The following is a 16,849-nucleotide window of genomic DNA, read 5'->3' as shown; positions in this document are numbered from 1 at the left end:
TTCAGGTATGTACAGTAGATGTCCAATGCCATAGGCAGGTGACGGTGCTCACCTCTATTCCCATTGGTCCAGGAGAGCCTTGTAACCCTTTGAGTCCTTGTAGACCTCGAGCTCCAGGCTGCCCTGGAGGACCAAGTTTCCCACAAGGCCCTAGGTCTCCCTGGAATACACATGAAGTAGAAGAAGTAGTGAGAAGTGAAAGATGGTGAAATATATCTCTAGGTGTTTGTTTAGGCATCATAGTGTCACTATCACCAACCTTTTCCCCATTTGTTCCTGTTTGCCCCTCCAACCCCGATTGGCCAGGAGTGCCCTGGAAAGAGGAAATGGAAGAGAACTGTCAGAAAACTCACCTGTCTGAGACCACAGAGTTCCTGTAGGGAGTGTGTCCTACAAACCTGTTCGCCATCTAGTCCAGGAGGACCTAGATCACCAGAAGGTCCCAGCATACCCTGTGATGTTCCAAAAAAGCGTGGTTTAACACACATCACAAATTGCTAGATTATACATACAGTTGAAGTCAGAAGTTTACATACACTTAGGTTGGAGTCATTAAAACTTGTTTTTCAACCACTCCACACATTTCTTGTTAACAAACTATCATTTTGGCAAGTCGGTAATTTTTGCAACAATTGTTTACAGACAGATTATGTCACTTATAATTCATTGTATCACAACCCCAGTGGGCCAGAAGTTTATATACACTAAGTTGACTGTGCGTTTAAACAGCTTGGAAAATTCCTGAAAATGATGTCATGGCTTTAGAAGCTTCTGATAGGCTAATTGACATAATTTGAGTCAATTGGAGGTGTACCTGTGGATGTATTTCAAGGCCTATCTTCAAACTCAGTGCCTCTTTGCTTGACATCATGGGAAAATCAAAAGAAATCAGCCAAGACCTCAGAAAAAAAAATGTAGACCTCCACAAGTCTGGTTCATCCTTGGAAGCAATTTTCATACCCCTGAAGGTACCATGTTCATCTGTACAAACAATAGTACACAAGTACTATACACCATGGGACCACACAGCCATCATACCGCTCATGAAGGAGACGCATTCTGTCTCCTAGAGATGAACGTACTTTGGTGCGAAAAGTGCAAATCAATCCCAGAACAACAGCAAAGGACCTTGTGAAGATGCTGGAGGAAACAGGGACAAAAGTACCCATATCCACAGTAAAATGAGTCCTATATCGACATAACCTGAAAGGCTGCTCAGCAAGGAAGAAGCCACTGCTCCAAAACCGCCATCAAAAAGCCAGACTACGGTTTGCAACTGCACATGGGGATAAAGATCATACTTTTTGGAGAAATATCCTCTGGTCTGATGAAACAAAAATAGAACTGTTTGGCCATAATGACCATCGTTATGTTTGGAGGAAAATGGGGGCTTGCAAGCCGAAGAACAACATCCCAACCGTGAAGCACGAGGGTGCCAGCATCATGTTGTGGGGGTACTTTGCTGCAGGATGGACTGGTGCACTTCACTAAATAAATGGCATCATGAGGAAAAATGATGTGGATATATTGAAGCAACATCTCAAGACATCAGTCAGGAAGTTAAAGCTTGTTCGCAAATGGGTCTTCCAAATGGACGATGACCCCAAGCATACTTCCAAAGTTGTGGCAAAATGGTTTAAGGACAACAAAGTCAAGGTATTGGAGTGGCCATCACAAAGCCCTGACCTCGATCCTATAGAACATTTGTGGGCAGAACTGAAAAAGTGTGTGCAAGCAAGGAGGCCTATAAACCAGACTCAGTTACACCAGCTCTGTCAGGAGGAATGGGACAAAATTCACCCAACTTGTTGTGGGAAGCTTGTGGAAGGCTACCCAAAACTTTTGACCCAAGTTAAATCATTTAAAGGCAATGCTATCAAATACTAATTGAGTGTATGTAAACTTCTGACCCACTGGGAATGTGATGAAAGAAATAAAAGCTGAAACAAATCATTCTGTCTACTATTATTCTGACATTTCGCATTCTTAAAATAAAGTGCTGATCCTAACTGACCTAAATCAGGGAATTTGGCTAATGTGTATGTAAACTTCCGACCTCAACTGTATTTAGGGGTGCACAATTGTGGTAACATTCCTAAATCAGGGAATAAGCAGGAACCAGGATTAACCAGGATTTCTTGAAAACCTGGAACATTTTGGGAAAGTTACCAGAATTTTGCAACCCTAGATATATCATTATCATCTATTACAATTGCTGTACTTACCATTTCTCCTCTTTCCCCCGCTGGTCCAATTAGTCCACCAGCACCTGTCATTCCCTGAGGATGGACCATACAAGGTTTAAAAAGAAGGACAACAAAGCATCACAATGGAACACAGATTAAATTTTTTGATTACATTTTTAGTTATCCACATGCACAGGATCGCAGATGTAGTTGCATTCAAATATAAAATATATTGTTTGGTTACTACATGATTCCATATTTATTATTTCGTAGTTTTGATGTCTTCACTATTATTCTACAATGTAGAAAATAGTACAAATAAATAAAAATTCAGGAATGAGTAGGTGTGTCCAAACTTTTAACTGGTACTGTATACATGTTTACAACTGTGACAATTATGAATATAAATGTCCAAGCTAAAGGGCTGTGCTTGGCACCCCGAGCCATGCCAAATAAGCATCCAATGGGCTTTTAATCGTAAGCCATGTAATAAATTACAAATAAATGTATTGAATTCACCCACTGAAGCATGACATAAAATGCATCCAACAGGCATCAGAGACTTAATGTCCCATAGTCTAGGAGTTTAGGAGGTTCTATAGAGGTTCTACACACTTAGAAAAAAACACAATTCTAGGGTTCTTTGGTAAGGGAGATGGTTTTATGTGGAACCATAATGACTCAAAGAATGCTTTGAGCCGTTCAATGGTTATTTGCCATTCAGAAAATGGTTCTTTCATCTTTTAGTGATAATTAAAACGTAGGCGTGGCGGCTCATTAGAATATTTTGGGGCACGATTTGCTCACAGCTCTTTTTGTGCAACTGTGAGTGAGAGTGTCATTCCAGTTGATCTAATCTGTTGTGTTATGTCGTTACATGTAAAATATGAGCATGGCCAGCAACAGTGTCTTGTGAAAGAGTAACGTAAGGCCCTGTGTCAACTGAGAAGTGTTGACTAAATCAGTGGTTCTCAATTTTCTCCTCATGGACCCCCAGCCATTCCAGACACCTATGGAATTTTAACAATATAATATAATACAAAACTCTGTATGGACGTTCAAAAAGTTATTTGTAGAACCATTGAGATGGTTACAACCCTTTTTTGGTGCTTTAAATAACCTTTTTTAATGGTTATTTGTAGAACCTTAAAAAATGGTTATTTATAGCACCATAAAGGTTTCCATTCAAAACTTTATGAGCATCTTTTTTTATAGAACATTCAAAAAAAGGGTTCTATATTGCACCAAAAAGGCACCCGCTATGGTGACAAGCCAAAGGACCCTTATTTGGCACGATATAGAACCATTACACACTTTTTAGTGTGTACAGAGGTTACAGTCCTCAGAGGTTGTTTAGAGGAGAAGAGAGCAGTGTCTGCAAAGTAGTACCCACTAGGATTCCTGCTGGTCCGTTAGAGCCTTGTGGCCCCGGAGGCCCCCTGCTTCCCCTTGGTCCCGGTTTCCCCGTGGCTCCATCTGAGCCCTGCAGACCTGAGGGGCCCTGGAACACACAGACAGGTGAGTAGCTTCATCTATTAGTCTTGTTCCCATTGTGTATTGTGTCTACACTATTGGTCTGGCCAAGCAAGACTAACTATATATTGGCAGTGTATAGAGCATGGATCTATAAGAACTGCTGAGGGAGTAGTGAAAAGGCCTGTTCTGCTGTAATTTACCTGTGGGCCTTCTAGCCCTGTGCGTCCCAGATCCCCTAGCCGGCCCTGAGGAGAAAACCCAGAGACACCATTGAAAGGCATGGATTACATTACAGATAGATTTTTCAAGATATTTAGGAAATGTAGTTCTGGTATGTGATTCCTGTTGATCTCACCTGAGGTCCCGGAGGGCCTCTATCCCCATGAGGTCCTGATACACCCTATAAAATACAGCCCAGTCAGAACAGGCTCAATACACACATAATTTAAACTAACACCAGACTCAATGAAGTTGTCTACAAGGACTTGTCACATACTGTATGTGGACTTGTTAACGACAGCACAGTTACTTACTGGAGATCCAGGCTTCCCAGTAAGACCAGACAGGCCTCTTACACCAGTCTCCCCCTGGGACACCAACACACAGTCCACCACACCAACCATTACACATTTGAAAGGAAATACACAATGTGATGCTGTTGGTATAAATTGAGGCCCACAGGTCTGGGATGGCCATTTGGAATAATGTCCACTGATTTCATGACTCAAATACTGTGTCCTTACCCTATGTCCGGTGTGACCATTTGTGCCACGCATTCCCATGCTACCCGGGAAACCCTGGGGGACGAGAAACACAGGACTGGTAACATAAATAAGCTAAGTTGCACACACAGGATGACATGGAAGTGTCATCTGTCAAAAATACCAAACAGAGACATTTTCAGTGTGTCGGTCAAACCCCTTGCCCAGTAGGCCCTACAGAAGCATCACTTACATACATGCCTACTGGCCCCTGGGGTCCCTCCACACCTTCCTTCCCAGTGAAGCCCTGATGCAGAGAGACGGCAACACACACACATACGGTTCAAACCTGTCCTATTTGAGAATCACATCAATCACATCCATCTTAAATGTGTCACTTACCCTCTCTCCCAGTGGCCCAGGGATACCTGTTGGTCCTGTCCGTCCAGGTGGGCCCTGTCGTGGGACAGTAGTCAGTAACACTGCACTCTGTGTGTGATGATGGCCTAAGACCCCAACACTAAATCCGTATTGGTTGCAATAGTGCTGTCTACTCATGCTAGACTCACCAGAGGGCCTGAACGGCCATCTGGACCTGGCTCTCCAGCAATGCCCTGGAATCCCTGGATGAAGGACAAAGAAGGTGAGAGAGTGATGGAGAGAGTATGAGTAGAGGATGAGAGAATGATAGAGAGAAGAAGAAAGAAGAGATGGGGGCTTATCGCATGGGTCCAGTCAATGAGAACCATTTAAATGCTAATATAAAACAAATCCGAATTGATTACTTACAATCAAATTAAGATGTATGCACAACGCTGTGAGTCACATCAGTGTTTAATTTAGTTTATAATTTTTTTGCTTACAGTTGTTTAATCTTCTGATTAATGACTTTGTAATTATGATTATATATGCGGGGCTATTGAGTAATTGTGTCTCTGGTTATGTACAGAGGTTAACTGCACCCAATTTAATGATGTAAACATCAACAATGGAGTAAAACTGTACCAATGTTCCTGCAAATGACATTAAATCAATGAAGAACCTTCAGCTATTTACAGGTATTAATGGATATGTAGATGGCACATAACTTTTTCAAATGGATCATTATTGGTCATATTGCCCAGATGCCACAACTATTTATCTTAGTCATCCCTCTTCCTCTACTTCCTACTCCTGTCTCCCTGTCCCCCCTCACTATTCTCTCTGCCTGGGCATGAGTCTATATTATATAGCAGAGGTTGTAATACAATACACTGGCCAGGTGACTAACTGGGGTACAAACCACTTTCACGCCACCTCATATTATATTATCCACATCCCACATAATCATACGTTTATATGAGTGTGTGTGTGTGTGCCTGTGTGTGTAGTGATGATGCAATATCCCTAACCTACCACCTCATACTCCTAAACCTTTTAATGCTCCCGTTTACAAGTATGGAGAGACCTGATATCGTTAACTAGCTCAGTAGCAGGTACTTTTCTGCCCTATTCAAATGTTTGCCCTAGTCTGCGTTTGTAGTGGTCATGAAATCATATAAAACTCATCATATAATCCAGGGGTGTCCTATAAATGTGATAATGTGTTTATATTTGCTACCTTGCACTGCCCAGCCAAAAATAGCTGAGCCTGGAGAATGATATAATTCGCCAACCAATGAATTTAAACATAAAGGTCACTTTGAGACTGAGTAACTATAAGAAGTTCTTAGAGTTACTTAAACTGAACCAAAATATAAACGCAACATATAAAGTGTTGGTCCCATGTTTCATGAGCTGAAATAAAGAAATCAGAGAAATGTTCCATGTCCACAAAAAGCTTATTTCTCTCAAATTGTGAGCAGAAATTAGTTTACATCCCTGTTAGTGAGCATTTCTCCTTTGCCAAGATAATTCATCCACCTGACAGGTGTGGCATATCAAGAAGCTTATGATCATTACACAGGTGCACCTTGTGCGGGGGACAATAAATGGCCACTCTAAAATGTGCAGTTTTGTCACACAACACAATCTCTCAAGTTTTGAGGGAGCGTGCAATTGGCATGCTGACTGCAGGAATATCCACCAGAGCTGATGCCAAAATTGAATGTTCATTTGTCTATCATAAGCTGCCTCCAACATCATTTTAGAGAATATGTCAGTACATCCAACCTGCCTCACAACCACAGATCACATGTAACCACGCCAGCCCAGGACTTCCACATCCGGCTTCTTCATCTGCGGGATTGTCTGAGACCAGCCACACGGACATTTGATGAAACTGAGGAGTATTTCACTGCAATAAAGCCCTTTTGTGGGGGAAAAAATATTCTGATTGGCTGGGCCTGGCTCCCCAGGTTGGCCTGGCTCCCACGTGGATGGGCCTATGCCCTCCAAGGCCCACCCATGGCTACGCCCCTGCCCAGTCAAGTGAAATCCATAAATTTGGGTCTTATTCATTAATTTCATAGAACCTCATTTCATTCAATTTACTGATTTCCTTATATGAACTGTAACTCAGTAAAATTGTTGAAATTGTTGCATGTTGCATTTATATTTTTGTTCAGTAGTTTCATAGTGACCTTATAGTGAACCACATGTATTGTGTTTCTGTCTCCATGATAAGACTATGCATACTGCTTGTACTGTACCTTTAGGCCTTTATCGCCAGTTATTCCCACTGAACCAGAGAGACCCTGTAACACATGAGAAACAAGTGTCAACTCAATACACATCAACAGAGGTCATATTGTATACACAAGCACTAATGTGAAGAAGACACACAGGGCAAACCATTAACAACTACATGACTACACATATTAAACAAGGACACAAATTCATTAATCTTGTCATAATAACTTTAGAATGTAATGATATGAGGTTGAAGTTGATGGGTGATTAATTAAAGTGGAAAATTACCCACATACAATGACAATCATTTGTGAATATGTCACATTGAGCAGGGTTGTGAAGATTGCCATCTGCTGTTCAGAACCAGAATGACTACAGTTGTCCAGCTATTGTACTGTATATACAGAAACTCTCAGGAGTATGTTTGCAAAATTTGCACTTCCGGGAATTTTCTGAAATTCTGGAAAACTGGGAAAGTTAACAGAATTAACCATTTTGGAAAAGTTAACAGAATTTCTCAACCCTACTCAGGAAACATTTTACTAGAATCCTTTCTGATTACACTAATACTTTTCTTGAGCAGTCTTTCAAATATTTTCTCAATTATATGTCAATATACAGATGTAGGATCTTAATTTCAGCCAGTTTGCTACAGCAGAAAAATTATCCCGCAGCAACAGGAAATGTGAATTATATGTGGATTATAATTAATGGAAAAAAATAGTGGGGGGTGCAACATTTTTTGTAAGGGAAAATCAAGTCTGAAATTTCAAACTTCAGATGCCTTTTTAAACCTCAAAATCACTAAACGTTTTAAATGTCCTGCATTGCAGGAAGGTTCTGCTGCAACAGGGTGGTACAATTAAGATCATACATCAGTATGCAGTACGGACAGGGGGGGAAAAACCAGACAAAATACATTTGAGATCTATTTTGTGACATTGCTCTATGTATACATAGTGCCTTGCAAAAGTTTGTTTAGGCAAGCCTAAATTACTTCAGGAGTAAAAATGTGGCTTAAGAAATCACATAAGTTATATGGACCTCACTCTGTGTGAAATAATAGTGGTTGATATGATTTTTGAATGACTAACCTTTTCTCTGTCCCCCATACACACAACATCTCCAAGGTCCCTCAGTCAAGTATTGAATTTCAAGCACAGATTCAACTACAAAGACCAGGGAGCTTTTTAGAAAGCCTCATAAAGAAGGGAAGTGGTTGGTAGATGGTTAACAATAACAAATCAGACATTGAATATCTCTTTAAACATTTTTTTACCTTCATTTAACTCGGCAAGTCAATTAAGAACAAATTCTTATTTTCAATGACGGCCTAGGAACAGTGGGTTAACTGCCTGTTCAGGGGCAAAACAACAGATTTGTACCTTGTCAGCTCAGGGATTTGATCTTGCAACCTTCCGGTTACTAGTTCAATGCTCTAACCACTAGGCTACCCTGCCACCCCGATATCATACACAAGGTTTTGTAGTGATTCCTATGTTGAAGAATTGCTAATTCCAGCTACTAATAAGCAAGCACCCATTAAGAAAATGACTGTAAAAATGGTGAAGTCCCTGTGGATTGATGACGAATTGAAATATTTTATAGTTGAGAGGGATGATGCAAAAGGATGGGCAAATACAGTGCATTCGGAAAGTATTCAGACCTCTTGACAATTTCCACATTTTGCAAAAACAGTTTTTTAGACATTTTTGCAAATTTATACAACATAAAAAGTATTCAGACCCTTTGCTATGAGACTCGAAAATGAGTTCAGGTGCATTCTGTTTCCATTGATCATCATTGAGATGTTTCTACAACTTGATTGGAGTCCACCAGTGGTCAATTAGATTGATTGGACACGATTTGGAAAGGCATACATCTTTTTATATAAGGTCCCATATAAGGTCCCACAGTTGACCGTCCATGTCAGAGCAAAAACCAAGCCATGACGTTGAAGGAATTGTCCGCAGAGCTCCGAGACAGGATTGTGTCGAGGCACAGATCTGGGGAAGGGTACCAACACATTACTGCAGAATTGAATGTCCCCAAGACCACAGTGCCTCCATCATTCTTAAATTGAAGAAGTTTGGAACCACCAATACTTCCTAGAGCTGGCCGCCCGGCTAAGCTGAGCAATTGGAGAAGAAGGACCTTGGTCAGGGAGGTGAGCAATAACCTGATGGTCACTCTGACAGAGCTCCAGAGTTCCTCTGTGGAGATGGGAGAACATTCCAGAAGGACAAGCATCTCTGCAGCATTCCACCAATCAGGTGATACAGCGTCCAGATGAAAGTCACTCCTCAGTAAAAGGCACATGATAGCCCGTTTGGAGTTTGCCAAAAGGCACCTTTGGCCAGAGTCTGGACTTAAACCCGATCGAACATCTCTGAAGAGACTTAGCTGTGCTGCGACGCTCCCCATCCAAACTGACACACTGTCTGGCTGCACAGCCGATTGGTAAACATACTATGAATTGAGAAATCGTGTGACTAAACTAAATAAAACAAAGAAAAAACTGTTAAGATAACTGATATAAAGGATGATAGTAAAAAGATTTTGAGCATCTTAAATGAAATGTTGGGCAAAAAGGAATTAGATGAATTAGATGGCTCATTTATCACAAAACCCACTGATATTGGCAGATATTACTTTAATGACATGCCAACAACAACTTATGAACCTACACCTCAATGCGTAACTGACCAAATTATGAAAAACAAGCATTGTAATTTTGAATTCAGTAATGTGAGTGAGGAAGAGGTGAAAAATGTATTGTTGTCTGCCAACAATGACAAGCCACCTGGGTCTGACAACTTGGAAGGAAAATTAATGAGGATGATAGTGGACTATAATATTATTGCCACTCCTATTTGCCATCTCTTTAATCTAAACCTACAAGTTAGTATGTGCCCTCAGGCCTGGAGGGAAGAAAATGTCATTCCCAATAATAGCAAAGTACACTTTACTGGCTCAAACAGCTGACCAACAACCTGTTACCAACCCTTAGCCACATTTTGCAAAGAAATGTGTTTGACCAGATACAGTGCTATTCCACAGTAAACAAATGTACAACAACTTTCATCACACTAATAGGGCACTCAACATGTCCAGTACTTTCACAAATGACTGACGATTAGCTGAAAGAAAATTATAATAAGAAGATTGTGGGAGCTGTTTTGTTAATCTGCTGCTGTAAAAATATACAGTACCCGTCAGAGGTTTGGACACACCTACTCATTCCAGGGTTTTCCTTTATTTGTACTATTTTTAACATTAGGAGGAGTAGGATAATAGTGAAGACATCAAAACTATGAAATAACACATACATTATGGAATCATGTCTCCAAAAAAGTGTTATATTTTATATTTCAGATTCTTCAAAGTAGCCACCCTTTCCCTTGATGACAGCTTTGCACACTCTTGGCATCCTCTCAACCAGCTTCATGAGGTAGCCACCTGGAATGCATTTCAGTTAACAGGTGTGCCTTGTTAAAAGTACATTTGTGGAATTTCCTTCCTTCTTAATGTGTTTGACCCAATCAGTTCGGTTGTGACAAGGTACCGTAGGGTGGTATACAGAAGATAACCCTATTTGGTAAAAGACCATGTCCATATTATGGCAAGAACAGCTCAAATAAGCAAAGTGAAATGACAGTCCATCATTACTTTAAGACATGATGGCCAATCCAGATAATGTCAAGAACCTTGAAAGTTTCTTCAAGTGCAGTCGCAAAAACCATCAAGCGCTGTGATGAAACTGGCTCTCATGAGGACCGCAACAGGAAAGGAAGACCCAGAGTTACCTCTTCTGCAGAAGATAAGTTCATTAGAGTTAACTGCACTTCAGATTCCAGCCCAAATAAATCCTTCACAGAGTTCAAGTAACAGACACACCTCATCTCAACATCAACTGCTCAGAGGAGAATATGTGAATCAGGCCTTCATGGTCAAATTGCTGCAACAAAAAAAACACTACTAAAGGACACCAATAATAAGAAGAAGACTTGCTTGGGCCAAGAAACACGAGCAATGGACATTAGACCGGTGGAAATCTGTCTTTTGGTCTGATGAGTCCAAATTTGAGATTTTTGGTTCCAACCACCATGTCTTTGTAAGACGTAGTGTAGCTGAATGGATGATCTCCGCATATGTGGTTCCCACCGCGAAGAATGGAGGAGGACGTGTGATGGTGTGGATTGCTTTGCTGGTAACACTGTCTGTGATTTAATTCAAATTCAAGCCACACTTAACCAGCATGGCTACCACACCGATACGCCATCCCATCTGGTTTGGGCTTAGTGGGACTATCATTTGTTTTTCAACAGGATAATGACCAAAAACACACATCCAGGCCGTGTAAGGGCTATTTGAACAAGAAGGAGAGTGATGGAGTGCTGCATCAGATGACCTGGCCTCCACAATCACCCGACCTCAACCCAATTGGACTGCAGAGTGAAGAAAAAACAGCCAACAAGTGATCAGCATATGTGGGAACTCCTTCAAGACTGTTGGCATTCCAGGTGAAGCTGGTTGAGAGAATGCCAAAAGTGTGCAAAGCTGTCGTCAAGGAAAAGGGTGGCTACTTTGAAGAATCTAAAATCTAGAATATATTTTTATTCATTTAACATGATTCCATGTGATATTTCATAGTTTTGATGTCTTCACAAGTAAGTGTGTTATGTCTTTACATCTCCTGCAATGTCGTGAATCAAGAGGTTCCTGTCTAACAGAACACAGAGGGTGTTCTTTAAAGGAAGCCTTGTCAACATAATTTAGGTAGAGTCAGGCATTCCCCAGGGCAGCTGTCTAGGCCACTTACTTTTTTTTCAATCTTTACTATTAACCTGCCAACTGGCACTCAGTAAATCCTGTGTGTCTATGTATGCTGATGACTCAACACTATACAAGTCAGCTACCACAGCAAGTGAAATCTCTGCAAACGCTTAACAAAGAGCTGCAGTCAGTTTTAGAATGGGTGGCAAGAAATAAGCTAGTTCTAAATATTTCAAAAAGTAAAAGCATTGTATTTGGGACAAATAATTCACTAAACCCTAAACCTCAACCACATATTGTAATGTATAATGTGTAAATTGAACACGTTGAGGAGACTAAACTGCTTGGAGTAAACCTGGATTGTAAAACTGTCATGTACAAAACAAATATATGCAACAGTAGCTAAGATGGGGAGAGTATAATAAAACAATGCTCTGTTTCTTGACATCACTATTAACAAAAAAAAGTCCAACAGCCACATGTTTTGTCGCACCTGGATTACTGCCTAGCCATATGGTCAAGTGCCACAAAGAGGGACACAGGTTAATTACAGTTGGCCCAGAACAGAGCAGCACAGCTGGCCCTTAAATGTACATGGAGAGCTAACATGAATTTTGTAATTTATTTAACCAGGCAAGTCAGTTAAGAACAAATTCTTATTTACAATGACGGCCTAGGAACAGTGGGTTAACTGCCTGTTCAGGGGTAGAACGACAGATTTGTACCTTGTCGCTCGGGGGTTTGAACTCGCAACCTTCCGGTTACTAGTCCAACGCTCTAACCACTAGGCTACCCTGCCGCCCCAATAACACGCATGTCAATCTCTCCTGGCTCAAAGTACAGGAGAGATTGACTGCATCACTACTTGTCTTTGTGATAAGCATTGACATCTTGAAAGCACTGAGTTACCATGAAGCCATTGGTGATTGACAGAGTTACAGAGTTCAATGGCTGTGATGGGAGAAAACTGAGGATGGATCAACAACATTGTAGTGATTCCACAAATGACTTAAATGACAGAGTGAAAAGAAAAATACAAAATATACAGAATAAACACGGCAAAGAAATACACTTTTTGGCCTAAATGCAAAGTCTTATTTTTGGGGCAAATCTAACACAACACTCCCTATTTTCAAGATGGTGTGGGCTGCATCATGGTATGGGTATGCTTGACATCAGAAAATACTGGGGTTTCTCAGGATAAAAAGAAATGGAACTAAGCCCAGGCAAAATTCGAGAGGAAAACCCGCTTCAGTCTGCTTTACACCAGACACTCGGAGAGGAATTCACCATTCAGCAGCACAATAACCTACAGCACTTGGGCCAAATCTACACTGGAGTTGCTCACCAAGAAGACAGTGAATGTTCCTGAGTGGCCAAGTTACAGTTTGGACTTAAATCAACTTGAAAATGACTGTCTAGCCATGATCCCCTACATCTTGAAAGAGCTTGAAGAATTATGAATAGATTAATGGGCTAATATTGCACAATCCAAGTGTGAAAAGCACTTAGAGAATTACCTAAGAAGACTCACAGCTGTAATCGCTGCCAAAGGTGTCCCTAACATGTATTGACTCAGGGAGCTGAATGACTCAGGGAGCTGACTATATTTTAGTTATTGAATTTATATACAATTATTTGTGTTTTTTTTTGCATTCTTCCACTTTGACATTACAGAGTATTTTGTGTAGATTGTTGAGCAAAAAATATAATTAAATCCATTTTAATTAGACTTTGTAACACAAAAGGTGAATAAATCCAATGGGTGTGAATATTTTTGCAAGGCACTGTATACAAGCTCAGTGTCTTCAGGGGTGTGATCATGGTATTGAAATATGATATAGAATGGGAACCTGTGTACCAGGCTTTCCTTCTGGTCCCTCTGTCCCAGGTGGGCCTGGCAAACCCTGTTGGAGACAAGTACACACACACACTCATAATAAGTGTACTGTGATTACGTAATATTCAGCAGCCTACAGTATTCACCAAGGTGGCCGGGGGGGTCAATAGTGGGATGATGGACGGTAATTCACACTAGCTTTCAGTCAGCTCCGTTAGATAAGCCCATACAGCCTTGGATACTCTTCATCACCAAGCAGAAGTGTTAGTATTAAGTGTTTTGCCACTTATCTGCACACACACCACAGATCTGCTGTTCTGACAATCACAGATGTTGCCCATTGAGGTGTATACTGTATATCTGATTTGTCAAGAATATTAATTTGCTTTTCAATGCAAATTGATCAAGTAGATGGCTCCACTAGTGTTTGTCTGTGCATGGTATGTGCTTACCAGTGAACCAGGCTGGCCATCATGCCCTCTCTGTCCGATGCGACCCTAGGTAGAAGAAGGCAGTGCCAATCAGGTTACCATTCAAATATCAAGAGCAGGACTAAAATCACGCTTTACTAAATACTAAGGTTGAACAAAAATCCCTGTAGAATTCCAAATCCCAGAAATTCTGGATAGCTTGGGCATTTTCTGAAAGTTCCCAGAATTTTCAAACCCTCATAAACACATTCAATAGGAGTGTCCTACCTTGGTCCCTCTGTGTCCAGGCTGGCCGTTGCGCCCATCTGGACCCCTATTCCCCTTCAGAGAAACAGACATTTTTTTATGAGACTATAGCTGTTTCCCAAATGGCACCTCCTACAGGACTCAAAGTAGTGCACTATATACTGTAGGGTGCCATTTGGGACACACATTTTAGGACATGAAATCCACAGTTTTATCATCATTTTGACCAATCTTAACAGGCAGGCTGATGAAAGAATGACAATCTAAATGTTACTTTCACTATAATGCATTCATTTTTTAAGTCTTCTCTGACCTTCAGCCCATCTCTGCCCAGTTTTCCCTGAGGGCCAGTTTCTCCATTCTCCCCCTAAAAGAGGAGACACAAAATCCATCAGTCTTCCAGTGGTAAAGTAGCAGTCTATATAACTGTAGATACAGTGATAAGGCAGGGAGACGACCTACCCCAATGCCTTTAGTGCCAGGTTGACCATTGAGCCCTGTAAAGCCAGGGAAGCCACTAGGACCACTCTCTCCCTGAGGCCCTTGGATTCCCGAAGCACCCTGAACACACTGAGAGATAGAACGAGAGAGAGAAGACAAATGTGTAACTCATAATTTAGATGTCAAAAAGTATGAATCAAGAGTTTTAGTTTTGTTGAATGTCTACACGTCTCCAGAGGCTGGGTTCTTACTCTCTCCCCCTTCGGTCCAGGGTCCCCTTTGTCCCCGTCTGGTCCTCTCTTACCCTGTGGAGGTCAGAGAGGAGTCAGAGGACTGCAGGTACAGTAAGTAGTTGAAAAGAATGCAACCTGATTCTTCAAAGTGTTTTGAATCAATCTAAGGACAATACAACAATGTATTATATCTAATTCAAAATGTATTTCAGTAAAATGCAGAAGCAGTACTTACAGTAATTCCAGGGAATCCCTTTGGACCTTGTGTTCCCAGTGGCCCCTTCAATCAAAGAATGACAGAGAAGGGATTGAAGTGTTAGTTCCTTTTAGTTAGATTTTCTTGCTTCAAGTAGATAGACGCCTATCACATCATGGCTCCAAAACTCCAGAAATATTTCACAAAATCTTCCCTTTCATGATGATCTCATTGTCTAATCTATAGCCACACTTCAGCCATACTGACTGACAATGTAAACAGACTAGACTGAAAACCTTTTTTCCTCACATTTCCAAAGAATATATATTTATATTTTCCAACAGGGCTATACATTTGGGTGAGTTTTTTTCTCGCCTGAGTAGCCTCGTTTCACTGCCAAAAATAAAATGAAACCATCTAGTGTTCAGCGAAATAACAACACAATGTCAAATACAGGTAGCCTAGTCAAATAATTAACATTGAATCACATTAACCGTTACTCTCTCGCAGGACACCTTCACTCTTGCGCAGATATTTAGAAACGAAACATGACAATTTGAAAAATAAGCGAGAATAAAGATGACTTTCGAGTAGTAAGACGTATAAAAGCAACAGATACCATTAATAAGAAGGGGCTAGAAGCGACTTATACGGTGAGCTACCGAGTGGCTAGGACAGGCAAGCCCCATTCTATAGGGCTTAATTCTTCTTCCTGCTACCGTGGATATGGCTGGGACAGTGCTGAGGGAAAAGGCCAACAAAACTATACAGACAATGACTTCATCAAACAACACTGTTTCACAACGCATCAGTGACATGGCAGGAGATGTTTTGAAACAATTACTGCTTCGCGTACAAGCCAGTGAATTATATGCGTTACAGCTGGATGAGTCAACAGACTTGGCGGGCCTGGCACAGCTCCTGTCCATTACATTTATGGGGGGTCAATTAAGCAAGACATTCTCTTCTGCGAACCACTGGAAACCAGCACCTGAGTGAACTGGGTGCGCAATTACGCAGGTACTTTCCCGAAACGGACGACACAAACAACTGCATTCGTTATCCCTTTCATGCCCTGCCTCCAGTCCACTTACCGATATATGAACAAGAGAGCCTCATCGAACTTGCAACAAGCAGTTCTGTGAAAATGTAATTTAATCAGAAGCCACTGACAGATTTCTGGATAGGGCTGCGCTCAGAGTATCCTGCCTTGGCAAATCACGCTGTTAAGACACTGATGCCCTTTGCAACCACGTACCTATGTAAGAGTGGATTCTTGGCCCTCACTAGCATGAAAACTAAATACAGGCACAGACGTGTGTGGAAAATTATTTCATACTGAGACTCTCTCCAATACAACCCAGCATTGCATTGAGTTATGTGCATCCTTTCAAGCACAGAGAAAACTCTCTTAAGCTAGAGGATAAGGCTATCAGAAGATCATACAGCTTGAGGATAGAGCTTTCATCCATTAGCTAAGATCAGCGCTCCACAACACATAAAAGCTTCAATATGTAGGAATTGGGATACACACTGAGTAGTATCATCAGTAGCCTGATGCTGTGACTTAACTGGAATCCTTAGTTGCTACATACAACTTATAAATACATCATCAGCTTAGTTTTAATTAATTACCCCATCAGAACACAAAATATAAGCTTGTTTTACTATGTTTGTAAACAATGTACAGTAAATGTAAACAAACACTGTAGA

At 41.0% G+C, this 16,849-nt stretch overlaps 1 protein-coding gene across 2 annotated transcripts in view; it reads right to left on the bottom strand.

Moving 5' to 3' along the window:
• LOC118387463 (collagen alpha-2(IX) chain-like) overlaps positions 1 to 16,849 on the bottom strand; it is a 124,622-nt gene that overhangs the window by 1,004 nt on the left and 106,769 nt on the right. For both annotated transcript variants that reach the window (XM_035775855.2, XM_052525633.1), the window contains 20 exons: positions 15,176 to 15,220; positions 14,959 to 15,012; positions 14,729 to 14,836; positions 14,580 to 14,633; positions 14,288 to 14,341; positions 14,042 to 14,086; positions 13,603 to 13,656; positions 6,994 to 7,038; positions 4,933 to 4,986; positions 4,766 to 4,819; positions 4,617 to 4,670; positions 4,406 to 4,459; positions 4,196 to 4,249; positions 4,018 to 4,062; positions 3,863 to 3,907; positions 3,580 to 3,687; positions 2,226 to 2,279; positions 399 to 452; positions 260 to 313; positions 53 to 160 (listed from right to left, as the gene is read on the bottom strand). In XM_035775855.2, coding sequence (XP_035631748.1) covers positions 53 to 160; positions 260 to 313; positions 399 to 452; positions 2,226 to 2,279; positions 3,580 to 3,687; positions 3,863 to 3,907; positions 4,018 to 4,062; positions 4,196 to 4,249; positions 4,406 to 4,459; positions 4,617 to 4,670; positions 4,766 to 4,819; positions 4,933 to 4,986; positions 6,994 to 7,038; positions 13,603 to 13,656; positions 14,042 to 14,086; positions 14,288 to 14,341; positions 14,580 to 14,633; positions 14,729 to 14,836; positions 14,959 to 15,012; positions 15,176 to 15,220 — 1,197 coding nt within the window. The remainder of the gene's footprint in view (positions 1 to 52; positions 161 to 259; positions 314 to 398; positions 453 to 2,225; positions 2,280 to 3,579; positions 3,688 to 3,862; positions 3,908 to 4,017; positions 4,063 to 4,195; positions 4,250 to 4,405; positions 4,460 to 4,616; positions 4,671 to 4,765; positions 4,820 to 4,932; positions 4,987 to 6,993; positions 7,039 to 13,602; positions 13,657 to 14,041; positions 14,087 to 14,287; positions 14,342 to 14,579; positions 14,634 to 14,728; positions 14,837 to 14,958; positions 15,013 to 15,175; positions 15,221 to 16,849) is intronic.

This window comes from Oncorhynchus keta, chromosome 9 (assembly GCF_023373465.1).
Source record: "Oncorhynchus keta strain PuntledgeMale-10-30-2019 chromosome 9, Oket_V2, whole genome shotgun sequence".
NCBI classification, from domain to species: Eukaryota; Metazoa; Chordata; class Actinopteri; order Salmoniformes; family Salmonidae; genus Oncorhynchus; species Oncorhynchus keta.
Note: the sequence above shows the minus strand (reverse complement) of the source record. Positions and strands in the feature narration are given on the sequence as shown.